Source organism: Macrobrachium rosenbergii, chromosome 51 (assembly GCF_040412425.1).
Source record: "Macrobrachium rosenbergii isolate ZJJX-2024 chromosome 51, ASM4041242v1, whole genome shotgun sequence".
Lineage (NCBI taxonomy): Eukaryota > Metazoa > Arthropoda > Malacostraca > Decapoda > Palaemonidae > Macrobrachium > Macrobrachium rosenbergii.
In genome coordinates, this window is record NC_089791.1 from 49049581 (window position 1) to 49076521 (window position 26941).

General features: G+C 40.4%; 2 protein-coding genes across 6 annotated transcripts in view; one reads left to right on the forward strand and one right to left on the reverse strand.

Moving 5' to 3' along the window:
• The window catches only part of LOC136833384 (CCAAT/enhancer-binding protein gamma-like), a 35016-nt gene extending 24239 nt beyond the window's left edge, over positions 1-10777 (reverse strand). Inside the window, exon 1 of one of the 5 annotated variants that reach the window (XM_067095444.1) lies at positions 10183-10777. The gene's annotated coding sequence lies outside the window, so the exon portion shown is untranslated. Of the gene's footprint in view, positions 1-2580; positions 2834-5128; positions 5236-9038; positions 9279-9919; positions 10144-10182 lie in introns of those variants that run through there. The other 4 variants (XM_067095445.1, XM_067095446.1, XM_067095451.1 and 1 more) reach the window with 4 other exon arrangements.
• Positions 10778-17148: 6371 nt separating this feature from the next.
• The window catches only part of AIMP1 (aaRS-interacting multifunctional protein 1), a 95012-nt gene continuing 85219 nt past the window's right edge, over positions 17149-26941 (forward strand). The window contains exons 1-2 of the mRNA XM_067095452.1: positions 17149-18577; positions 21293-21427. Coding sequence (XP_066951553.1) covers positions 18500-18577; positions 21293-21427 — 213 coding nt within the window. The 5' untranslated portion in view covers positions 17149-18499. The remainder of the gene's footprint in view (positions 18578-21292; positions 21428-26941) is intronic.

Here is a 26941-nt window from a genome sequence, read left to right on the forward strand (position 1 = left end):
AGAGAGAGAGAGATTTTGTATACAATAAAGTGTACATAAGTATATATTAAAAGAGACAAAAAGTTATAAGAGAGAGAGAGAGAGAGAGAGAGAGAGAGAGATTTAGCTCAAAAAATACCAAGACAAATCTGATTATTGCAACAGAAGTCTTAAACGTTCAAGCAAAAAACCAGGAAGTGGTCTTGTAAACAAAAACAAAGCCTCAAGTCACACAAAGAAATCTTCAGACTCACTGCTCCCCAAAAGCACGCACTTCCTTTGGCCACCGAAGAAACGAAGTGACGGAGAGTGAAATAAAATAAGTTATTTCTTTCAGCCTTGGCAGTCCGCATCAAGTGGCATTTGCTAGTCGCATGCCATAGCCATCTTTTGCCCTGCACAGGCGTCCAAGAGGGGACTTCAAACGAGAGAAGCTTAGACGCACCCGCCAAACCATTAAATACCATCACAGCTCAATGCCGGAAGGAGGGGGGGAGGGAGAGGTGCACCCGGAATGTATTACTACTATACGGCGTAAGCGTACAACGCAAGCCAGCAACAAGCATTCAGTCGTACGAGAAGCTAAATTTATACCGCACAGTCGCGTTGGTCCTGCCAAGTCAAAAGCTTTGTTGTAGTCTGAATTCCTTCTTGCGCTCATATGAAAGACCAAGATGACAATGTCATTTCTATTCACTCGCTTTTACTAAACAAAATACCGTTAAAAAAAGTATTATCTGCATTAGGTGCTAAGCAAACCTCCTTAATACACGCAGCGTCATTTAAACAAATCTCCAGAGAGAGAGAGAGAGAGAGAGAGAGAGAGAGAGAGAGAGAGAGAGAGAGAGAGGAAAACAACCAGCATCAATGGTTTTCCAGTAAAGACCGTGCGTAGCAACGTCTTGGGACAATGCAGAGATCAATCATGATGGTCCAACATCCCATCATCATCACCACATCGTTGTTGCTTCTCTTGGCTTACCTCACGCTTTCTGGCATTGCCAAAATCCCCGAAGTCAAGATAACTGTTGCTAAACTAAAATGACAGTTGCTAGGGACAAAAGACGCCCAGCAGGCGGTGTGTATTTATTTCTAACCTTTTCTTTTTTATTTACGGAATTTGAGATTTAAGCTTTCAAATCGGCTCTATCCATGCGAGACAATTACTAATACTGTTTAAAATTACGGCTGAACACCAGTTGTAATGTGCGTAGCAAATCATAAATGACAGCAGCGCTGTCAAAATTTTATTTATATTCATCTTTCAAACATTTGGCTTTGATCCCAAGTTACATTTTCTTGTGGTGTATAAAATTACGCAAGCACTTCCGAAAAAACAGTGGAGTGAAAATAGGCTCGCAGTCGTAGGCTGGTAACCCTCTTAATATTACTAAAACAAAATTTATTCTCACATTAACAATAAAGAGATATTACTTTGTTCTACCATATTAATATAAAGACAGACCACACACAAAAAATAGCCAGAAGTCGAAGTAAAGCTGTAGCCAATCGCGCCACACGAGAATCAGGCGGTGTTGCGTAACCACAAGAGAACTGAAAATCGATGACGCAAGAAGTCTGGGAGATGAGATCGTGACTGCATCCAAATTCAATAAACAACGAAAATAAGTCACATTACTTAAAACACGCCTTTTAAATGTTGGCGGCCATTGCTGGAAACGGTAACTAAACACAGATGTTGCATTTGCTGCACTGTTGAGAGAGGCGTGGCGTTTCTGCTGGGCAACGGCCGACAGTTTCTTACGTAATACAGCTCCCCTTACGTACAGTGTCTATTTAGCCAAGGCGAAATGCCACGTACGTACTGGACATCTCACTCAAGGTACCAGACTCCACGGATGCATTATCCGACGAATATCCATAATTCATTTTATCAATGATTTCCGTTCACAAACTTATGGTTTTACACTACTTGGCAGAGTACTGTACATGTGGCAACGCCGCACAAAATCTCCTTCGTGGCAGCTTGAATAAAAAACTTGCTTTAATTCTTTTATAAATAATTAAAACATATATATGCATGTGTGTAATACAAAGATTACAGATGTACGAACAGTGCTTGTGATACCAATATCGATTCCAACGCCAACCAAGCATATTTTTGCATGAAAGCTTCAAGTTATCACCAGGGGTTCCCCTTGTCATGGTATGTTAAGGGGGGAAGGGGGACAATTTACCATGGAAGCGCATCGTTGCCAGAGTGCTAAAGAGATTTTGCTTGCCGCCTATCTGCTTGGTCTCTCTCTCTCTCTCTCTCTCTCTCTCCTGTTCACGCCCTTCCACAACAATGTTACAACTGTGCTACGCACAAAGCCACCTCATCCAAGCACGGCGCTACTGCTGTTGCTTCAACCGACTCCTCCCACGCCAAGCAGTGAGCTATATGAAACACGTCATATTCGGCTCAGGGTGAATGAAAATGACGGGTCTCAATATGACTGTGAACACCTTTTGCAAAGCAACAGCGTCTCGTCAATATTGCAGAATTCCCGCCAAAGACGCAAGGGATACGGCGGTACATCAAAAGAGTGGGCGGTATTGAAAGACCCGGCATTATGCTTATACTACAGCATGACTTACCTTACAGGCGAATAACAGCTCTTAAAATCGATGTGGAGCGATCTATCCAAGACTCGACTGGAAATTCCTAACCCTTGTTCTAACAGTCAAGACTTCCGGCAACGATCATCACTTTCTCAAGCTGAGCGTAGACTCATCGACATACACAATGCGACAAAAACACAGCAAAGAGGAGAGCAAGTCTCATTTTCTCCAAGTGGAGCAAGTCTCATTTTCTCCAAGTGAGCGACAACGGACGTGACAAGACGCAGACAAAAAATTACAAGAGCTGACAACCAAAACATCAACCACACGCAGCTTGGCCTCAACAGAGTAGCGACAAAGGTATAGAGAATGGTAATGATTGCCATCTTCAAAATCGGAATTAATCCGGTGACTCTAGCCTTCAATGGCCTTGGGGAAGATGTAAGGGTAATGCCTCTCGCATTCTGATGACGAGGGTGGTCTCCCTAAACCATCATAAGATTGTTGGTGAAGTCATGATCACTCTCAATTTCAAGTTGACGGTGTGGTTACTAAACATACAACGTAAAACATTCGTCACCCATAATGTTATGCACATGGGCATTTATGTGCTCATTAGGACGAATGCAAAATTTCACTCGGGATTCTTAACATAAAAACGTCATTACGCGTACAGAGGGTTCATTAAATATATTTTTAAGGGTTTCCTTTTTCAGCTTGCCCATGTTTTGTTGTTTTTTCAAAGTAACTTAGATTTAAGACTGCTGCCATTTAATAATGATTTATTGAATATTGCTCACCTTGAATAATCTCTCTCTCTCTCTCTCTCATTTATATATATAAATAATGAGAGAGAGAGAGAGAGAGAGAGAGAGAGAGAGAGAGAGAGAGAGAGAGAGAGAGAGTTATTCCATATGAGCAATATTCAATAAATCATTATTAAATGACAACAGTCTTAAATCTGCTGGTTACTTTGAAAAATCCTTAAAAATGAACCCTCTGTAGGCGTAATGACGTTTTGTGTTAAGGATCCCGAGTGAAATTTTGCATTCGTCCTAATGGCGTTGTTTAAAAACAGATCGTCAAATGTTCACTAAACCATCAGTGCACAATACAACCGAGTTTACGTAAAACAATAACAACTTTCATTCTAACGTCGTTTGGCATGGAAGACGCATGTTTTCGGCAGTGTGTGTGTGTGTGTGTGTGTGTGTGTGTGTGTGTGTGTAACATACGTACGACGAGATACCCATCTTCATGAATAAGGGAGGGCCATCGCCCTCACTGAATACCAAACAGGTAACTAACTTCCAAGAACGCACTCACAAGAGCAGGCAATACCTGATCACAGAGTGTTTACTAAACTTCAAGCAAGTCGCCGGCACTCCATCAAGTACTGCGGGCACACACACACACACACGCACACACGCGCGCGCGCGCGAAAGACCTGATAAAGCTAAAATCTGGGAGAGACACGAAGTGGAAAAAAGTACAACAAAGGAACAGAGAATGAAAAATCTGTCGAAAACATAACCATCACCTTCCATTACAGCTGGTGACAGAAAATATGACGTAGGCAAAGTTATAAATCCAGAAAAAAAAATCCAAGAAAATATCGAAAGATTTGGCTACAACTCGAGACCAAGTTACACTTACGATACGTCTTCGTCGTCAAGATGAAGTCAATAAAGAAATGTGTAAGTACTTTTTGAAAAAATGGATGTGAGGGACCGGCAGGAAGGACGACTAAGAAATGTCCGCTGGGAGAGAAATTACACATGAACGTTATAAGAAACCCCCCCCCCCCCTTTGAGGCAACGACAAGGTGTAGCCAAGCATGCGGTAATTCTTTAGAACTTGCGCCTACTCGTTTAAGTCCTGACGCCACACACGTCCCAATTTTAACTATTACCAACCGCTGTTAAATAACAAACGTTATACGATGTTATTTCATATGACACAGAAAGACTTGCTATGTCTGTTCGGTTCCAACATAAAAAGGCTATTTTTAACTTTATTATACATGGAAGGTTAGTACTAACCCTTGCTTTCACAACTGGTGGGTATGATATACTGCATATAACTTCTACAGGTAACACTGAAGTTATTAGTAGCAATTAAATGAGAGTTTACAGTCACTGGTTGCTACACCGACAATGCGTTAACATCTTTTGCCCATTGAAGCATCTAACGGAGACTTGTGACGTTTATAAATACTTAAAAAATAGTCCACTGATAGCTGCAAGAATCTAGAAAACTTCATTCTACTGCCAGACGTGAAAAAATGAGCTTGCGTATGTAGCCAGTCAAAATAAGACTAAGAAAATTCATTCGAATTCAGAAATTGTAGCCATCCTTTTATTAAGGGCTCACGATACTGGTCAAACTACAACCCATCTTTGATTGCTATGCAACACTTCACTCTCTCAAAGAGGTCAGGCCAGTAACAAAGAATGGGTTAAAAAACACAAAACTGCCTGAATCTACCCTAGCCCCTGGAAGCAAAGCTCAGTTTTGTGAACCTGGAGCATCCTCATCCTCCCCCTCTTGGCTTGCATCCACACATCCTGCACATTATACCTACTCTTCTGTCTCCTCCCGGTTCCGCTGCTGTTACGAAAGGAATGAAGGGGCTGGGGGAAAGGGGGAGATGGAGTCCTCTGTATGACCTTGAAATCTTCCGTCTCCCCCGGCCCCACCACCATTCACCCGACAACACCATTCCGGTCTGCTGCAAACGGCAACAGCGGTTCTCCCTCCTCCTTCCATCCAACAACCCATGTCGATAGTCTTCAACTTCCCCTCCCCCTTTGAACTACCATTAACCCCGACTCAACTGTGGGATGACCTTAGTCCACAGCAAACTGGGAACGCCAATACCAGAACTTCCAACTTGGTCACCACACGGAGTGTCTTTGGTAGAGTAACTAATTTCCCACATGGTAACCTATCGATTCCTATGATCCCACGGTCCACATAGACCGTGGGTTAAGGATACTAAACAGAAGGCTACGATAGATAAGCAATGAACTAACATAAGAAATACAAACCTCTCTTGGGAAAATAATACAGTGACAAACGAAAAATCAATGTGGCTATAGTGCAAAAATGACAAGGAATTGACAATATTCCCGGTGGAACCTCTGCACAACAAACCCGGCAATTGTGAGCGCCGGATACCTGGCATTTTGTTTAAAAAAAAAAATTGCAGGATGGTTACGTAACCACTCCAAAGCAATTTCAGTTGCCAGGTAAGTTGTGACGCATGAATGAAGACTGAATTGTGGAAAAAGTCTTCTTGGCACAAAATGACGTTTACCTGAATAGCAAAAACCCGGAAGACAATATTTCCGCTGACGGTAGAAACGTCACGAGCTGTACCGATTGGAGGAAAAAACATGAGACACACTAAGAAAGACAATACCACCTAAATTCTTGTCCATTTTCTGGAACCTAGTGTGCATAAACTAAATTGCAGTACATCTTATTCTGCAGCTACCTGTTAGCATCATTAAAACTGTTGTATTTCTAAATATTTGTGTAAAATTTGATGTGTTAACCTTACCCAAATGTAATTTATTCAATGAAGTAATTATTTGAAATTTGTCTCAACATGATATAATGTAACAAACTGCACTCTAATTACTGTGAATTATACCAGATGCTACTCCGTAGCAATTATGTTCCTTGACAGAAACCTGATTAAAAAGTATATTTTTTATAGCAGTAATTCAAATTAGTTTCTTAATGTACAGAATATATGAGTTGCATCCTTTGTAATATTTAAGACAAATCTTGCAGCGCAATACTTTAACGAGTAATTTTTACTTAATATATTGTAATTCCCCTATATAGTTATCTATAAGCACTTATATTTTTTTAATACTAACCGAGTACCATATCGGCCATGAAGAATGACGTTTGTCTAGTAATCAATAGGGTGGAAAAGTTATATATATTACCACAGCCAACGATACTCATTCAAGAGGGCTTTTCCCTTATACGCATACCGCGTCAGAGTTGCCTATTGTGCTGTGCTTTTTAAGTTTTTTGCACAAATTGTTTCTTCTTGACAAGTGCTATAATAAGTCCAATCCCCATAAACACAGGGTGAATGGAGTAGCCCAGGACTCGGCAGTCACACCAAGGGCGGCGCGTACACAATGAACTTGGGATTCGGACCCCCTACCCCCGAAAACCTCAACGCGTACCCGTAGACCCCAGAAGACCACCTCTCAACCCACCCGCCCCTCCTCTATATCTTTGTGGCAGGTGACCCCTTACGCCTATTTACATTCCTTAGGGACGGACTGTCTTAACAAAGGATTTTCAACCGAAATCGTCTATTTGTGAAACGTTAGACGTAACGGTAAGGAAACTGCATGATTCTTCTTCGGGCTATTCACACAACTACTACAGCGATCCGCCTGGTCGAATTCGACAACAAAGCCTTCCTCGTTCAGACGGGAAAGGTCTATGAGAACAGTCAGGTAGACTGCTCTGCCAAGTAGGCTGGGCTCGGAGGAGAAAACTTCAACACGATACGGACATCTCACAAGGTTCCTTGTAAAGCGAGCCTCTTGCTGAAAAGTTGTTCGTTCATTCTTCCTTATTCAAACCATTCGTGGAACAATTCAATGAATTCGTGCTTAATAAAGAATCATTTAAACTAAATTTCTAGCTTCCATTGTAATTCACATGCGCATTATTTTACTTAACTGAACTGTTTATAGTAACAAAATGCATTTAATTTACCAAATAATGTGATTTACAAGTAATTCCTTCGCCAAAGGAATTCCTCCTGGTTATTCCTAAAACCTGACAAAAATCCCTGGATCATGGACATCTAGTGACAATTTTTTTCCTTGGAAACAATTGCCCTTGCCAGAAAACTTGATAAAAGTTATCTCTTTACAAAACCGATTTTCACCTTTACAAAACCGAATTTCACATGTAAAATACAAACTGGTTTCCATTTGCAACAAATGGAGGCTCTTCGTGCATTTGAGTTTTTTTCATTTAAATGGACTTAGGCCGATGATACTATAAACAATATAAATTATATACTAAGCAAGAATAACAATATGCAAATATGAGCCAGGTGTGCAATTTTTTATATAAGTAAACAATGCCACTACCATGAAAACAGCTGGCTTCCTTTATTTTAATATTAGCAATTCTTCACAAAACAAGTAACAACTGTCTTCCTGTATCTTAATATTAAAAATTCTTCACAATAAAAGCAAATTACAGCACGTCCTCTGGCTATCAGAGCATTTGAGTGCAATTCTCTCTTATTTTCCGGACACTTATCAAATCATGAAGTGGAACAGCTTCAAACCGGTACGTTTCGTGAATCACGTAGGCCTTTCTCTTACACAGGGGGCAACCTGACCAGTTGCTCAAGGAGACAACCTATCCCCCCCTTTCAACACTGTGATCTCACAGCTAACAGAGCCATAGAAACAGACTGTCAACCACGATAAAATTACAACGTCTCAGAAGCCAAGTATGGCAATGCTTTCAAACTGACCGATGTGAGAAGTAATATAGCATTACAAAGTTGGAAGGAGAGCAGTAAATTAATCAAGTTTTCTTGAATTTTATACCCCAAACCTAGCACGTATTGCAATACAAACAACATGGACCTTCGCATATAGAGCAATGATTTCAGGAGCTGGCATGTAATACAGACATCAACAACAGGGACCCAGAATTATGTTTCTCATCTAAACAAACACACCCTACTGCAGTTAAAAAAAAAAAGTTAATTAGCATTCTCACTATACATTTTAGCATAAGCTATACGGTACGAAATAATTATGATCTAAAACCATGTAGCCCTTCAGTACGTCTATGTGAAAACCCATAAAAGCGATGGTTGCATCACAGCAGTGCAATACAAGTTCTCTCAAGTTACCAGCGGCGCAGGAGACTGCACTAAGCCATGTTTGTCTGAATGCTATCCTTCTCGTGAGTCAATGGCAAACAATATCTACTTTGTAAATTTTACAGAAAAAATTTAGGTTCAGTGGCCCTTTCCACACGTCTAAACTTTCACCAGCCCTTTTTACAATTCATGCATCTCTGTTGCTGTTGACGTCAGATCTCACGGCCCACCTGTCAAAATGTTGTCATCTGTTTTGACTTGTGAACAATGTTAACTAAAGCAAAAAAAAAAAAAAAAAAGGTCAGGACGAGCACTAATCTCTGGCCTCACGCAAATGTCATTCAAGTAGTTGTTTTCATTTGCCTAGGTCAAGGGCGGGAGCTGAAAAAAGTGCACAGACCCCAGTAATATGGCGGAACAGTCGCTATCTCTAAGCCACAAATAGCCTACACTCTACTCTCACAAAAGAGTAGACACTAAAAAAACGGGCAAGCACTAAATATAAATAAATTTGAAATCAACTTTTCATTAATTATTCCAACCTAACCTGGTATTCCTATGATAATTCCTATGGTGACATGTAAAATCAAAAAGCAATACATACCATGTCCAGAGCCAGTACCCCTTGCCACTTATTCCTATTTCAGTGTCTCCCTAGCCACTGATTCCTGTTTCAGTATACAAAATGACGAAGGTACCGAATCAAAAGCACCGAGACCGAATACCTTAATCCCAGCTTCGGAACGATACGAAACGCCCACTGACTCTTCCCTACAATAACACCATTTATGACAGTACATCACGTGGGGCCCTATCAGCACCATTGCAGCACCATAACGCAAGTAACATTTAAATTTTACAGATTACCATTATTATTTTTAAGCAACTAAAACGACATTTTTTTCGAAAGGAAGTAGATTACGTCATCCAAATGGAATTCCCTGAAACAAGTGTTGGTTTCACATTATCTCAACTGGCCTAAAATGAAGCTTGCAGTAATATAGCATCATCTAATAAATGCTGCAGACCTTAGATAAAAAAGCTATTACAACTGTGGTTTCCGTAACTGTGGGTTCCTTTTTTCCTAGTGGAAAAGTAGGCCTCAGGCTGACTGTCAGCCTAACCCAAAACCCCTGACCTTAAGAGACTTCTCACTTTACTCATATTAATACAGGTTACCTAAATCCGATTCCTACTTAGCCAAATAACATTTGAGATAAATATTTAACTGGATTCCCTTGGTAATGCAGTCAAATGAGATTGCGTCACGTACACTGAAATTGCATCAGCTTCAGTATGGTTGAGTCGACATTTGGAATTTCCTCTCACAGAAGTGGTAATTAATAAATATTTGCAATGATGCAGTAAAACTCCTTAAACTGACAAAGTACTGTATTTTAAATGACCAAGCCACTTATTTGGGCGAAGGCGTGATCATCACCCAATGTGCAGTGTTTGGCGATAAAAATTTGTAAACACACCTACCGTAAGATTTGAACTCTTTCAAGGATTCGGTTCTCTTGATGTCAACCTCGGCTTCGCGTTATTTCTACACGGACAGAAAAACCTACACACAGTATTTGACACTCTTCTTGCCATGTCCACCTCCTGACTGAGAGCTGCTCACACAAATTCGACCAAGGAACAATGACGAAATCCTTCGATTGCTGTATTGCATCATACTTCGACAGACGCACACGTCTAAAGGCAACGATTCAACAAGTTAGGATGATGGAGGGTTTACTTACGTCTGTTTACTTCATCTGCATCGCTGAGAGAACCTCTTCAAGAAAAATTAAACAAGTGTTTGGAAAAAGTACGAAGACTCGTAGAGCGTTGTGTCCGTATGTCTTATCCTCTTGTAGCCATAGTTAGAAGTGACTCCACGGGCTGGCCAACACCGGAAGAAATGTTTACACAAAAGCGTTCTCGTTTTCACCTTTGGATTCATCCCTCGGTGCGTTTGATCGTTATAAACAGTGTATTTGTATGATAATATTTATTCTTCCCATACAAAAAGCAATTCATAAGGCATCAGCTTAAGAAAATCGATAAAACGAATTGACGTGTGGTGTGACTCGGGAAGGTTGGTCAACATGTGACGTGATGACGAAACATACGACTATGCTACACACGTTTGTATTTCCTTCAATATCTAATAAACCCGTAATAACTACATGTTTTAAACACTCCCCTATCGATGCGAGATATTTCATTTTCTCATTTGGGTAATTGTAGTTTCCAGTGAACGAACATACGGTTTAAGGAACAGAAAATAATTGAGTAAATTTAGTCACTTGAGATTTCCGTGAGAACCTGACATTGAACGCTGCGCCAACTCTGGGAATTTTGGTTGTTTGTTGTTTTCACGTCGCTGAAGGAAAACATTGTTGCTAAGCGAGATATTTATTTTGCTCTCTAATTAAACTATCCTTGTAACATAATATGGATAAAGATTTCAGAAACCCGACCTTTTCCCTGAAATCATGTATGAAATAAAAAAAATAATGGATCATATACTATGCGTTTTAGATAAACATATGTATAGGTTAGGACACTAAATATTAATTGCAGGTGTGAATTCCTCTTATCGATGAATTTTCTCTAAACCTGGAACTACGAAATGTAATGGAATGTTTCGCTGATATATCATAGCAACTGTCCTCACTGGCGTAGACTTGAAGGCAGCATAAGTTAGGCGCATAAATAGTTGGGGGGCTGAAATAAATCTGAGGTTTGTACACTCCAAATTTGATAGCGACTACACTGCTCACGAATGACATTGTCACACTGACATTTCAGTGTTGACATGTAATTAATGAACTTACACACATTTAGTTTACTTTCCATTTGACATAGATCCAATGACTTGAAAACGTGGAGGCTTTCTATTCCTTGACAAAGGGGTATTCAAGATTCAAGAATAAAAAAAATCATCTTTCGTTCAGTTCCATGTAGGGAAAATCTGACGTAAAACGTTGATGACAAAGATGATTGCCACCATGATGAGTTCTAATGAGTTCATTTCTCTGAGGAGACAAAGAATGTAGCCGTGATGGCTAGCTAGTTTAGATCAAGCTGGCTTTATGCCACACGGGCCCTTGTAAGTTGTTGTAGGAGATGAAAGACCTGATGTGGAGCACCGGACTGTGACCAGCCAACAGAAACGAGTGGCCGAGAAAGCGGTGACGACAATAATAGTCAAGACGCCTTTAGGGAGCGAATCACAGCAACGAGGTTACTTCCTGAGTTACCTATCACACAGAATGTCTTTGATTCTATCAAGAAGGAAGGGTTGTTTAGCACATCCTCAGATATGAGAACGTTACTGTAAACAAGGACAGATGATCCCCATATAAATAATCATGATCCAGCTACTCAGAGGGAAAGTACGCAAAGCACCTAAGGTGTATGCAAGGTTATTTAAATATACTCTGAGTATATTTAAAGGACCTTGGGTGTAGGTATATTCCCAAATTCTTTAAGGAGGGTTTAGCCGGTCTCAAGATATAGTCCTCCCAGAATATGTTCCTCTTTAATTCTAAGCCAAAATTAATGATAGAACTGAGACGTTCAGTGTCATTCAGCAGTACAGTCCAGATCGGGATTAACCTCAGCCTACAAGTTTAGCAGAGACTAAAAAAAAATCCTTGCGTGATTCAGTGATTTAGTTCCTCTCCCTCCAGTAACAAGCTTTGGATCCTCTAAACTGAATATGTTTTTCCCTGAATAGTTTCCTCTCTTGATAACGAGTTTACAAGTATCTGCGAAGTCATGATCATGGAATCTGACCAACAAGTTTATGCCAGGCACCCTCTAAAAGCCTTAGAGATGTAAACATCAATGACATGTGATTCCTTCGAGTTCCTGATAGCGGCTGACCATTCAGTTCTGCTGTAAGGTACTTCGCTGATAAGCGTAGAGAACACAGCTCACTTCCGGCTGTTTCAAAAAACTCGTTACAGCAAAGTCAATAAGTATCACCCTTTATGGAAATGTGCTAGGCTGTAGAAAACATGCTTCCAAAATAAATAAAAGCAAGTATATAATAGGATGAGACAAAATGAACTGTAAAAGTGTCTACAAATTCATCTGTAAACTTTTGGAGAAACGAATGAGGCGGTACTTTGACTTGTTATCTACGCGTCACGAATCTACTTTGGTAGGCGATCTACACTGTATATCGCTAGAATATATTTAATATAAAATTTTTAAATACAACACTAGCAGGATTCATGTTTTTCGAAGATCAAAAATTTTTTTCGGCGTGTATGATGCACCAGAATTTTTCCAGCTTCCGGTTGCCGTGATATGTCTTTAAGGTGCCTAAAGAGAACAAGAACGTACGATGCATAAGAGGCAATCAGCTACCGAACGAAAAATGTCACAAGCTAAAATGTATGAAATGGTATATAAAATGAATGTATGAATGAATAAACAGTACCTGCATAGGTCGTGTAATTCTTGTTCTCCACTAATCCGAATCAATGTATTTAGTCCCGTTTTATGTACTTTGACCGAGGACTCTTGATCAAAACCATCTTCACACAAAACACAAATTTCAGCCATGTTCTTTAAATATTTCCTGAATTACTGATTAAAGATCTGTAAAGTAATAGAATGAACTATTGTTTGAAATATTATATGTGCACTGACAAGTGGATTCACATAATTTCAAAAGAAAATCAGTTATTTTTTCACCTGGACATAAATGACTCGTCGTTTTCGTAAAAAAATTTTAATTTGTTAATGACCATTTAATCTCCACAGATCAGATTCAATTCAGTATGATTAAATAACTTATTTCAAAGCTCTGGCACTTTGGTTTATTGAAATGTATGGCCAAAAGCAAACCGCACTTATTCCTGCATGCGGACAGTTCCGTCACTTTCCCTAAGCCATTTGTATTTTACTTCTCCCCCCCCCCCAACACAAAAATGAAGTTCCCAACCCCCAATCAACGGGGCTTTTATTTCTGTCATTCCTGACACTATTCCCGACCTCTGTGCCAATTTTCAGCTTTGTATGATTTTTGCCCGGGTGATTTGCTAAGTTCCGTTAAGATGCATTACCGTGTCTTATTCTGTTACCATATCTGTGAAGACATGTTTCGTGGGTTGAATGTGGGATATATTTTCTTCAGTGCTTCGATGTCCGTGTTTTCAGCCAAGATTTTGCGATTAGCCTGAAGATTACAGAATATCCAAATGTAAAGATGAGTAAGTTAAGTCTTAAGTTATTAACTTCACAGCCGGAAGGTCAAATGTCCGTGACAGAATAATGCCTTCTGAAGACAATAGGTAATTAACCATACACACATACTCACGGTGCCGCCGCGTCGGTGCGTAGTCTTAGAACCCAAATTCTACATACTGTGAAAAAAAAAGTGTCAGGCTACCGTCCAGCCACCTATACCCCGTAACCTAGTTGGCAACAGGCGCTTTTTTCATTCTTTTGCTTATTCTTCTCTTTGCCACTTTTATTTGCTTGAAATCGACCTGAAAGAATCTGCATAACTTTTCGAAGATTTCGGTGAACTCTGATAAGTCACGGTTTTGCAAAATTTATGCAATACTGAATGCTTTCAAAAACAGCACGTGTTTACCATTTATATTTGATTATTGCTGAAATGTATAACAGAGCACGAAGGGTCACAAAAAATAAGAGACTAAAGTTTGCTATCTCCGTATAATTTGCTTTGCATGCAAGATCACTGAACTGCGAAGAAACACAAACGCCATCTACATCACAGCTGCGTTTAAGATGGTCAGTATCTTATTCCACGCATACTTCAGAGCTCGCTCCTTAGCTACCAGTCGTGTCTCTAGCTTCCTTTGCTATTTTTAACAAGCAGCAAAAATGAACGGTATCTGCTGCTAAGAGTGATTCATCCTGGCAAAAGAATGCTTCAGAATTTCAATAATGACAGAACTAAGATCTGGGTCATGGGGCATTTCCTGTAGTTTGTTACTCAGGTTAATACCAGAATTTCGTTTCAGAAATTCTTGGCTTCCTGGCAACTTTCGACAAAGAGTTGGAAGTTTAATTGCGTAGGATTTCGTCTCCATATGTTCATCTTGTTATACCTACTTGCACGAATCATCAAGCCAATGTTAAGCAGTAGGCCTAGTCCTGCTTTAGGACAGTTTTCCTTTGGATGGAACAATCTAAAATCTCAGTCTGATTTGATTTCTCAGGGTGAAAACAACAACAATATCACTTACCTTTATAGCTGTACAATCACAATCTCTAATACTACTAATCTGATTACTATTCATGGAACTATTATAGCGGTATTCGAAGGGTTTATTGCGCCTTTTTGTCACCTCAATTTGGTGCAATAATAAAATTGCTTATGTATAAGATCCTCAGGCCCGATTTCCCTTAGATATTCAGCAAATAGTTTCAGAGGGAGAATAAAGGTTTTCTTGCCATTAATAGTCTCTGTTGTTTAGTGACTTTCTACATATGTATATATAATCACGATTCACAAATGTACCTCATTCTTACAGAACGAGTGCAGTTCTGTAAAAGAGAGATGCAAATAGAGTAAAAGAAATGAGAATAATAGGATAGAAAATATTTAAGTAACATTACAGCCTCCTTTACAGTCAGGAGCGTCACTCTCGAGCATGGAGCACTTGAATAAAAAGATCTCTGTTCAAGATAATCTCTGTAACATTGCCTCACATCCCGGTTATTCGAATATTAATCATTCCGTAATAAAGAGAGCACATGATCAAGTTATTGATTAGCATGTGTCTAGTGTTCTTATATTCATAGGTGCTCTGGTGAACTACGACATCTGCATGGATTCATAATGTGATTTTCATAACAGTAGATTACCCACGAACACACCGGCAGCTTTCAGGTCCATAGTTAGGCCACACATAAAGGAAGAAAATAAAATTAAAAAATGATAAGGTAAAGGTAATGGCGTTAACTCAAAAATAAGATACACAGCCGAAAGAGAAAAAGTATAAAGAAACTTTAGTAGTTTGGTACAAGTGGAACTCAGCTGATATACCAAAAAGTCTAGGCCTAGTTGGTGATCTTCGCTGAGTAGATTGAAGGCAGAAATCATTCTTATTCCCAGCTCAGTGTAACAGTGGTCAAAAGAATACTTGTCGGTATAGAGAGTCAGGCCTACCCGTATTATAAAGAGGATCTAGAGAGGTTAATCCAATTCTGATCTGACGAACCACTTCCAATAGTGCTAAAAAAAAAAATAGTGTGCACAGGGATGGAAAAGGAGAGTTTTTGTCATCAAAATAAAACACCTCATTTTGTAAAAGCAGTTTGGCAACGCGAACAGTATGATGTTTATAGAAACGAGAGAGTGGGCTTATATCATGAAACAGTAGAGGAGAATTGAAGGCGAGTGTGAACAGGGAAATACACAGGAACTGGACTGGATGCAGTGAACATACTGAGACTGCATTTTTTCCATGTTCTCTCTGGCGGATGGGGAAAGCGCTGTTAGCAGGTGAGTATCAAAGGATGGATAAAATGTGCGCATTGAAAATAAGACGGCTTTACGGTATCAAAGAAAACAAAGTTATTTCAAGCCTTAAGTCCCAACGTGTTGCTGGGAAAGAAGCCCTTAATGGAATTTTCCTACCAGAGGGCAGCATATAGATGATCCAGACGATTGTAATGTACAACCAAATTTACAATAATTTAACATACTGGAACAACATCTTGAAGAGAATAATACTTTTCCTGTAGAGCAGTCTGCATACAGAGAAATGCACTCTACTAAGCGTTGTGTGTCGTAGTGAATGACTTAATTATGAAAATGGATGCGGGAAAGTGTGGTACATTAGTATTACGTTATTTGAGTGCTGCGTTTGATACAGTTGTTCATGACTTGTGGTGGATGATCTGAAAGCTGTTGGCATTGATGGAGAAGCGTTAGACTTTCTCAAGAATTATACTGAGACTGAGAATAGCACTTATCGCGTTCATATTGGAAAGTCTTTTTCAAGCGCTAGGGCGCTGTCAAGAGGTGTGCCCCAGGGAAATGTGCTGGGACCAGTTTTGTTTTGTATATATGCAATTAAACTGTCGTACATTTTATATAAGTATGGTGTTAGTGTCAAGCTTTTTGTTGATGATACTCAGTTCTATTTGACATTTAATGAGTTGCTGACAGTAGGAAAACTGAATGCTATTATGAATGACGTCAAGTTATGGATGGAAAAGAATCAGTTAAAGTTGAATGAGGATATAGCTGAGTGTCTGGTTGTGGGAAAAAAAAGGGTGAGCTTAGAAGACTGGGTAATATTCAAATCCTTGTGGTCAATGGTACTTCACTGACTGTAAGCAACTCTGTTAAAAATCTGAGTGTAATGCTGGATCATAATCTTTCATTCAATGAGCAAATTAATAAATTTACGAAGACTGCAGGATACCATTTAAGGAATATCGCTTTTATAAGGAAATACTTGGATAAGTCTTTAATGAGAATGCTAATCCAGAACTATGTTATTAGTAGACTTGATTACTGCAATTTAATACATTATGGACTCCCTAATTATTAACAGAGGAAAATGCAAAAGGTTATTAATAGAGCAGCTAGACTTATTAAAGGAACATCTCTTAGAGATAGAATAACGCCTGTTCTTAAGGAATTACATTGGCTGCCCATCAAAGCGAGGATTGAGTTTAAATTATGCGTGTTGGTGTTACAAGCATTGCAGTATGAAAAGCCTGTATATGTCAACCGATTATTGCGTAAATTTCAAACGGCTTCAAACTGAACATCGAAGATTGGAGGAACCGAGATGTAATTTACAGATTGGTTTTAGGGCCTTTGAGATTGCTGCGCCTAGATTGTTCAATAGGCTGCCTCAAGAGATCAGATCGTTGGACGACGTTACTTCATTTAAGAGGAAACTTAAAGACTTACTTGTTCAGCGTCTGCTAACCTATTGGCAATAATATTAGTGAAAATTTCTAACTCTAGTGTGGCGTAGCGTTCTGGGGAGACCTGCAAAGCGTCCATACGGGCCGGAGTAGGGCTTTTGAATGTCCTTCAACAATACACAGTGTTTATAAACGTTTCCCACTACGGACATTCACACAAGAGTAAACGTTTGCGACAGACTTTGGTCAATACATGGGTAGCAAACCATAGTTCAAAATAATTTACTAAATATTGCGTCATACATTTCATCTTCCATGAATATTTATTCAGAATGCTGTTATTTACAGTGGCATTTTGTAAGACGCATTAAACACCTTACCCCCCGGTAATTTGCTAAATATAGATGATTCTGGTGATACTCATTTCCTGCAAGCATTAGGCTCTCAACATTAAAATAGTATGTTGGGGTAGTTTTCTTTAATAAAAAGAGACGATTTTGAGATATTTCCAAGATTGTAGAATTTAAAAACAAAAAGTAATAAATACGGATCTATGTAATTTATTTTGTATCTAAATAGATAGCTAATAATTTTTTTCGTTTCTAATGAATCCATTCTATATACATAGAACAATGCCTGACAATACAAGATCCTAAAAATACAAATTTCCTTGACAGAAGACAACTTTCGTGGCCAACTTTTAATGGGCTGCAACTCTTGCTTCTAAGTCTCTCAGCATAAATTGAAGATAGAGGATATACATGAGCTATATTTTAAATAAATACCAAAAGTATACAAATCATGTGCATATTTTTATTAGATGTGTAATAGCGCTCTTTGATATATTAATGATGAGTGATGAAATTGGAAGCAAATATGACGGCATAAATCCCGAAAAATATACAAAATATTTACAGTTTCGTTTTTATAAAATATATAATACTGCTTTTTATATACCTTAATGATGAATAATGAAGTGTGAGAAATAAATAATTTGGGAAACATGACACGCAATATCTTTTGGTGGGGATTAGAACGTCATCGTCATCCGCAATGATGGGTAACCGACGGTGTTGTAAATAAGGCCGTGAGCACATGTGAACGCTCGCAAGTATCATTGGATCGCTGACACCTTCCGGTTATATTATTTTTACAGTGGCGGCGACTGTGAGGTTACTGAGTGCGGTCTTCGGCAGGATGTCTCTTTCGCCAACGCAGATGCTCGAGCAGCGAGCTCTCCAGGCTGAGAAAATGATTGAATTGTTGACCAAACAGGTAAAGAAAAAAAAATGTCCAACCTTCTCACGGCACAGAAAATAATGTTTTTTTGTGCCCAAGCTTGTGCTTATCCTAGCCGTTATGAATCTGAAATAGTGGTAGTTGTTTATTATGTATTCTCCAATACAGGTTACTGTAGTCTAGTTATGAAAATAGCCCTAATCCATTTCATAAGTCTGTAAGTCAAGCTTAGGCCTTTTGATTTTATCAAGCTCTTTAGGCTAGCTTCTTGACATTTCTGGCAAAGTTAGGCTAGGCACTTAGCTATTAAATAATTATAGGCCTAGTAGCTATTTACTCCGTAGGGCGTTAATCCCGTCAGTGCACATCATGCGGTGCACTGTAGGCATTACTTAAGGTTCTTTGCAGTGTCCATTTGGCTTCTAGGCTAGCTATATCCCCCTTCGTTCCTAGCCTAGCTTATTACTGTACCTCCATTCATATTCTTTCTTACATCTTGCTATCCATCCTCTCCTAACAATTATTTCATGGTGCAGCTGCGAGGTTTTCCTCCTGTTACACCTTTAAAGCCTTTTACTCTCAATTTCCTCTTCAGCACTGCATGACCTCGTAGGTCCCAGTTTTTTGGCCTTTGGCAAAACTTCATTATCCTGCTCTACAGTAGGTAATTGAAACTTGAATGGATGCTCTCCACTCTTTACATCTTTTCTTTGAAACTGGTTAGTACTAACTGGATATGATTCCAGGAGCATCTAAGGTTAGATCAGGTTAAGGTAAGTCTGGTTACGTCCTGGTTCCCGGTTCCTAAGTGGCTACTCCACAGAAATAGTTGCGGGCACACTACTACACTGTTTGTGTTAGGTGCAGAGCTATTTAACTTTAAACAGTTTTACTTTGTTTGTTTTAGTACTGTTAATCCATTATTTCAGCTGACACTGAATTTCCTTGTTATTTACAGTTTTAATTGTCTTTAGCTTCATTTTTTTCAAGAGTTCTAAGTCCATCCGAAATTCTTACTATAGAAATATCTACTAAGCCTACAATAGCCCTGCCCCTCATTCAACATTCGCTCCCAGTATTATAAAGGCATAGTGGAAGCTTAAAAACAAATAAATCTTAAACAGTACTAATTGCAAATTAGTTTGGGGAGCAGATGCAGAGTAGGGAGACTGGTAGGCATGAGAAATTTGACTGTGAAAACGGGCCAAACCTAGCCTTTTCCAGAATGCTGTGTCCTGACCTAACCAGGCCTTACTTTCCCAACTTGACTTAGGTACAGTACTGTGCTCTGACCTGGCTGGAGGGGCTTTACCCCCCCCCCTGTATCCCCCCCAAAGTAACGTTGAATATCGAAAACAGATTGGTGGGACTAAATTTCCATTCGGACACGTGGTCTGGCACTGGCTACAACCTAACCAAAACACCCTTAACCTCTCCTAAAGCATCGCACCCTCACCTAACCTGAACTTACCTTCCTAACCTGACTTAAGTAACACTTAACATCAAGCACATGGAATGGCCCCAAGCTACCCTTTGTGGTAGTAGGTTCAAATTATGAACCCTATCCTGTCTCGGTACTCTGCATACTACCCGAAAGCAAATTTGTGTCCTCTTTCTAGGATAATAAAGGGTATACCACACCCCTCTAGTTCAGTAACTATCAGTTTACATGCAAAGTAGGTGCTGTGTTTAGTACTAGCCCTTTAGGATGAATGTAAAAAAAAATAAACAAAAGACAGTTAATATCATAAACTTGAAAAAAAGACAAATATAAATAACACAAACAATAGCTGCTAAATAGTCAGGGTGGTGAGTGGCAGGAATCAGGCTGTGGTAGTAGTCTGCACTATGCCTAATAAAGATTTTTAATGCTTAGTGATCATACAAGATCTTAAAATTACATAGCCAGGAAATGAAAAATGAAAAACTTGGAGCTAGTAAGCTGCTGTCATCAAATGATATTGTCAGATTCACAGTGAAATAAAAGGTACAGATACACCATGTTTATAAGAACATAGGCTTCCTATGAGGTCATTGTCTTGACGACCTCAGTTAGGTTGGATTTAAGAAAAGAGGATAATAAGAGGGGTGATGGAAAACAGACTAGGGCTAGTATTTAAATTTTGCCATTTTTTCAGGTAATTAACAGTTTCCAGGATATTTCTTGTGTTTCCAGGGTATTTCTTCAGGTAAAGTCATTAACATCAGTCACTGTGTCAGTCTTTTACCAGATATCATGGCAACCATGGTTAAACCATTGGATTGCTAGAGCATTATTTGTATACCCTTTTGAGACTGCATTTTTATGTTTGGCCTTGATAAAATAAATTACATTTTGAACATGGGATACTGTATGTTACCGTATGGCCATTCGAAGGGCTATTTTATAATAACATTTTCCAGAGTACATATATATTAAATTCACCCTTTTATTAAATTTTCCTAGGTATACAAACCAGACTCTTTCATTATAAGCCCGTATCAATCTCCCCTTATAACCATTGATACCAAGGAAAGAAGTGCTGGCTTATGGTGGGTGAGTAGTGCACTTCCTCCCCCGCCCTCCTTCTCACATTCCCCTGTATCTCACCTATTAAACAATTTTTTTGGCTCCTACATAAAAGTCCCTGGTTTGTGTCCAAGAAATAATTTGATTTGGTATTAAAACTATTTTTTAGATAAATGAAATAAATATTTTTTAATCATGCCTTTGCTAGAGCATTATTTTCAAGATAATGGTAAATGTTTCAGATAAATCAAATCAAGATTGCAGCTGTTAATAAGCATAAGGAGGAACTGCGCCAGGAGAACGTAGGGTTGTGCAGAGAGGTAGACAGATTGAAGAACCTGCTGGTGAAACTGGAAACAGCACAAGGTGTTCCACAGGTAAGGACAAACTTGTTAAATTTTTATTATTTTTGATAAGACCTATAAATTTAAGAGATGATTCTATTGTAAGTAGATGTTATGTTGAGTATCTGGTGTAATAATTGTTATAGTTTTGTGCATTAGGTAGTGTATTTGAACTATAGTATTTTTCTAATACTGTATCAAGGTTTATATTTATCTTTGAACATATCTGAATAGGGATTCAGGATTGTGTTCAAACTACATATTTTTTTATAGCGTAGTCGCTTGTTTCATCCTCAGGGAATTACCTTACATTGGTCTGTCAGAGCTCCATGGTGACCAAACTAATATCAAAGAATTCTCTTTTAGTTAGTCTCATGGCCAGGTATTGTGTCGTAAAGATACTGACAATAATCTGAGCAAGATAAAATGGTAGCCTAGCCATAAGGTTACATACTAGTGAATCTCCGTTTTATATGGGCAATACTCATATTGTTGGCCTAAGTAGTACCTTAGACAAGGTAGCCTGGGATTAGATAAAACAATAACCTGGACTGGACAAAATAATAGCCTAGCTATAAGGCTATGTATTAGTGAGTTTCTGTTTTATATAGCCTATACATTTAAGGATAATGTAAATAATCTGGATTAGGTAATGCCCTAACTAGGTTAAGTGAGAACGTTTTAAGAAATATCCTATTATTGGCCAAAGCAGTAGTTTAGACCAAATAGCGTAGGATTAGATACACAGTACTGTAAACAGTAACCTAGGCTAGATTAAATATACTGTAACCTAGTTTTATGGCTTGGTAGCCAATTTGTAAAGGCTACATGTTAGTGGGGTCTAATGTAGCCTGTATCCTTAAAGGTGATATAAACCTAGACCAAGCAGTAGCCAGCAGCCTAACTAGATTAAATAGGATTCCCTTTGGGAATTTCCTATTATTAGTCTAAACAGTAGCTGTTCCTACACAATATACAAACCATTGATCCTTTACATGAGGATTGTTCCGACACGATATACAAACCATCGGTACTTTACATTAGGAATTATTTATGGTGAAGCTGGACACGGCCATTAAACTCTTGAACAAGGTGGTTAGGCAGTAACCAACTGTCAGGGAGGCGGGAATACCTGCCTGCCCGGATTTAAACATTCCAGTTTGCTTTCGGCCATCTTGCGTTGCAGACGTGTTTTCGAATCTCTTTGCCTGACTTTCGTTAAGCTGTTTATTATCCTGATGGGATCTTTCTGTATTTTTGTGTATATATTACTTGTGTGTGATATTTATTAATACAAACCCACAATTTGTGATAGCCTTGCATAAGCCGTCATTCCTCTGTGTCTGGGTCTAGAGTTTGATGGCCAAGGACATGTTTCGAGGGGTGTAAATGAGTGGTAATGCTTCTCTTCCAGTAGCCTCTTATTTAGGTACTGAAGGAATTCCCCTGTACGTTCGGGGATATTAGTTTGGGACGTAATATCTTCGCTCCCCTACGTTGATCAGGACGTAAGAGTTCGCTCCCCTTCTTGGGCTTCCGCCCTCCATGTACAAGGGCATGACTACTTCCTTTCTACTTGTGCTGGGTGCTATTTTTGCCCCCTGCGCTACAGAGAGTTGCAGGGGGAAGGTTGCAGGCGTCATTGGTAAGTTTCGCTTCCACTGAGCCCTTGGTGGCCTCCCCTCCTTCCTTCTCTTTCCCTGTAGGTTCTTCCTTATCTCTCCTTTGGTAGAGATCTCTTTCATTCGCTCTCTTCGCTCTTGTCAGGTGAAGACTGCCAGGGGCAGGGGTTGGGTCAGACAACCTCTTTTTAGGGGCTTCCCCTCGCTCTGTAGGGCAGTTCTTCTTGGAGCGAGAGGAGTCTCCTTCTACTAATCATCTTTGCTTTTTCTTTCAGGTTGACAGTGAGCATCACAGGCACAGCAGTAGTTGGCTGGATATCTCAGTTGGGATATCTTTGCATGAAGGAGTCCTGACTTTAATGCAGTGTTGCTCTGGGATCGACTACAGTACCTGGTTAGAATGGCATAGTTCCATGCCGGGATCGTTCCGACTCTGTTTCGGCCAGTGTGGCTTGATCGCTGTCATTGCTGGCCTTCATGTATGCTGTGGCACTGCCTCTGGCGTATCTGTGGTCCATCTGCTCCTGCTGTTTCCTGTGTTATGCTCCAGTTGACTCGACGGCAATCTTTGGGCAGCTCTTCTGGTCTGCTGCAGCCGTCCTGATCGTTCCTGTCGCTGCTGGTGACTTTCATGTGACGTTCCTAGCCGTTGGTGTAGCTCCTGCCTGCTGAATCTCTTCTGTAACTCCTGCATTGGCTGTCCTGATCATGCCTGCTGCTTCTCCTGGTGGTCGTGTCCTGGGCTGCTTCCGTTGTGATCCTGCCTAGCTGCCTTGGAGGTTACGATGTTTCATGTCCACCATCTTGTAGATGTGGGAGTGAAGGTGAAGGAAGTAGCCGCCGTCTTCTTCAACTTATCTTCGATTTCATTTTCTGCTGCCTCTTCCCTTCCTCTTCAAGGTTCGAGGGGGTCCCCGGATCCGGATAGACCTCCGTTGGTCGAAGGAGAGGAAGGCTGCTCCTTTCCCCTTGATGCTCTTGGACGTCTAGGGACTGCCTCCTTCCGAGGAGAAAGTGGGTCTCTCGTTGGCTCTTCCCGACCTTTGGGTTAGGGAACCAATTTGCATACCCCAGCTCAGTGGTCTGGTAAAACTAAGGTATATTTTTTTTGCATACCCCTGGGTTTTGTGTTTCGGGAGCCGAGGGCGCGCAGACCACTGTTTACAATCCGGTTCCCAGTCCTTGAGGTTCCGCTTCTAAGACGGGGACCTGCTTCGGGCGCTCGTTTGCGAGTCGTTTTGAGTGCTCAAGATTCTGTGGAATACTAAGTACAGTAATACCTCGAACTTGCGCGATTCGAGTTGCACGAATTCACAGACACGCAAACTTTTCATTGGAACCTAACTAATTATCATACACGAGTTTTTCACAGGCACGCAAACGTTTGCGAATACTGAGAAACCCTGCAAAAGTGTTTGTTTAATTTTTATGTAATTTATAAGTTTTTTACTTTAAATGTAAATTAAATAACATTAAGTATTAAAAGTAATTTCTCTCTCTCTCTCTCTCTCTCTCTCTCTCTCTCTCTCTCTCTCTCTCTCTCTCTCTCTCTCTCTCTTACTGAGATGAGAGAATTTTTATGGTACGTGTATTTGTTTACAGTATTTGTTTTGTATAATAAATCTTTTACCTAATAATAAGTACTAATTTTCAATTATTAATAAGATTAATAATATTAAATATTAATAATAATAATAATAATAATAATAATAATGTAATGTAATGGTAATTACAAAATTCACATGTGACATGTATTTTAAACAAACATTTTTCCCTCATCTTCTGTAAGAAGCTCAAAGACAAAAGCTCTCAGACATGTCACTTTAACATGACAAGAAGGGGTAGTGTTGTTGATTAGTGGTCAAAGGTTTCTTGTAATTTCTCTCTCTCTCTCTCTCTTGTAATAATTCATAAAAAATTCTCACTCTTAACTCAAACTCTTGTAATATCTGGCACTGCAACGCCATACAGACTAAAATTGTCTGTTGGTGCCAAGTGGATGTACGGTATGTCGACTAAAAAATGTTTTTTAAATATTCATGGAAAAATAATTATAGGCTTAGTTTGCGTAAAAGGTTTTAAATCATGCGCCTTGAGGGATGCTGGAGTTCACGATCACGCTGTTGTTTTGCTTATATAAGCCGCCACCCAGATGCGCATGCGCCAATTTCTTCCTTCGCACCAGAAAGCATCAGCGGGCGCATTGTCGGAGAGCGATATCTTGACGCGATCCGTGTTTTTTACAGAACTTTGCCGAGTGTTAGTGTATTTGTGGGGCAACAGATGTTTGCAGAGATGTCTCAACGCCGCCAGGACCGTGGAAAGGCGATGTTGCCTGTCGGTAGTGAGCGTGTGAGACGAGTTTTAGACTGGGATGCTGAGAGGACCAAGCACCTGCAAGGTGACCCAGCTTCAACGCCGTGTTGTGCGCCACGCATGACCGGGAGGGGACCAAGGACCACATCCAATTTTACGACCCCTAGAAGCATCGTGTCCTGAGGGGCATCCGTGAAGCATTTGGGAGGCCTCCAACAAAAGAACATTGACGAGTACTTGTTGGAGCTCGAACGAGAGCAGGTGGAAAGTCCTCATTTTCAATGTGGCAGTTGGTCATCCATGAATGAGGACATCACGCCTGATGTTAGATCCATGATTGAATTAATACTTGCCCCCACAACCGTAACAGCCCACAGGAGGAAAGTGAGCTTGAATTTAGTGGTTTCAAAGCGTATGAGGGAGAGTCTGAGGAGGAGGAGGCCCTGACAGGGGCTGTGGGGACGAGACAGAAAGTGATGGTGCAAGTGAGGAGATGGGGCCAGTGGGGAGGGTGGAGTGCGACGTCATGCCGCGCATTGACAGGCCCGTGAAAGGTCGCAACGCCTCGGCAGCTTGGGTGAAGGCCGCTCGTCCGAAAGTGATGAGGGGTGGTCGGAGGACCCCACCCCACCTAACATGCACCCATTCACGGCACCTGGACTGACCGCCCTGTGCCTCTCACTGCACTGGGTTAATTCAGCTCTTCCTGACCGAATTGCTGGAATACCTGGTTGAGAAATGATTACGCCGGTACTGCCGTGAGGAACTGCAGACGACATTGTTGTATCGCTGGCGGGGCTGCAACCGACATTGTTGTATCGCTGGCGGGGCTGCAACCTCACAGACATAGCGCATTTTTTGGGGCTCTACATTTTTTTTGGAATGATGCCTGCTGCCAACGTCAGGCAATATTGGAGGCAGAATTTTTTTTTAAGTACGCCCAATGTGCCCGGCATTATGTCCCGTGATAGTTTCCTGGCGTTGGACAGGTATTACAACGCCTTCAACCGAAGGGCCGTACCCCGGAATAACCCCGGCCGCCTCATCTTAGTCTCCCCAGTGTTGGAGTACATTCGTGAACGATGCCAGTTTCTCATGGTTCCTTCCAAGAACCTTTCTTTGGATGAGGGGATGATGCCATACAAAGGGCGCCTTGTTAAGTATAAAAGTGTACAACCCTGCAGAAGCCAAAGAAATATGGTGTAAAGTTATTTTTATTACAGAATCCAACACTGGATACGCGTGGACTTGTCGGGTATTCACTGGGGTCTTCCCACGCCACTGACACTGTCTTCGGTCTTGTGGATCGTTCCGTAACCAGGGATACCACCTGTTTGTGGATAATTATTATAACTTGGTATCCCTGGCCCAGGAACTGTATGAAGCAGGTGTGCACCTCAGTGGTACCCTTCGGTTGGTGTGTGGGGCCCCGAATGTCCTCAAGAGGTTTGCTAGCCAGCCGCAACATCTGGCAAGAGGAGACAGAGTGGCGGCGGAAGGGAGATGTCTTAGCATCATCTGTTGGAAGGGGGTCCGACTTGTGCCCATGATTACGACGAGTCATGAGCCCATCCAAGAAGAGATCATTCAGCGGAAGAAGACACGTCGG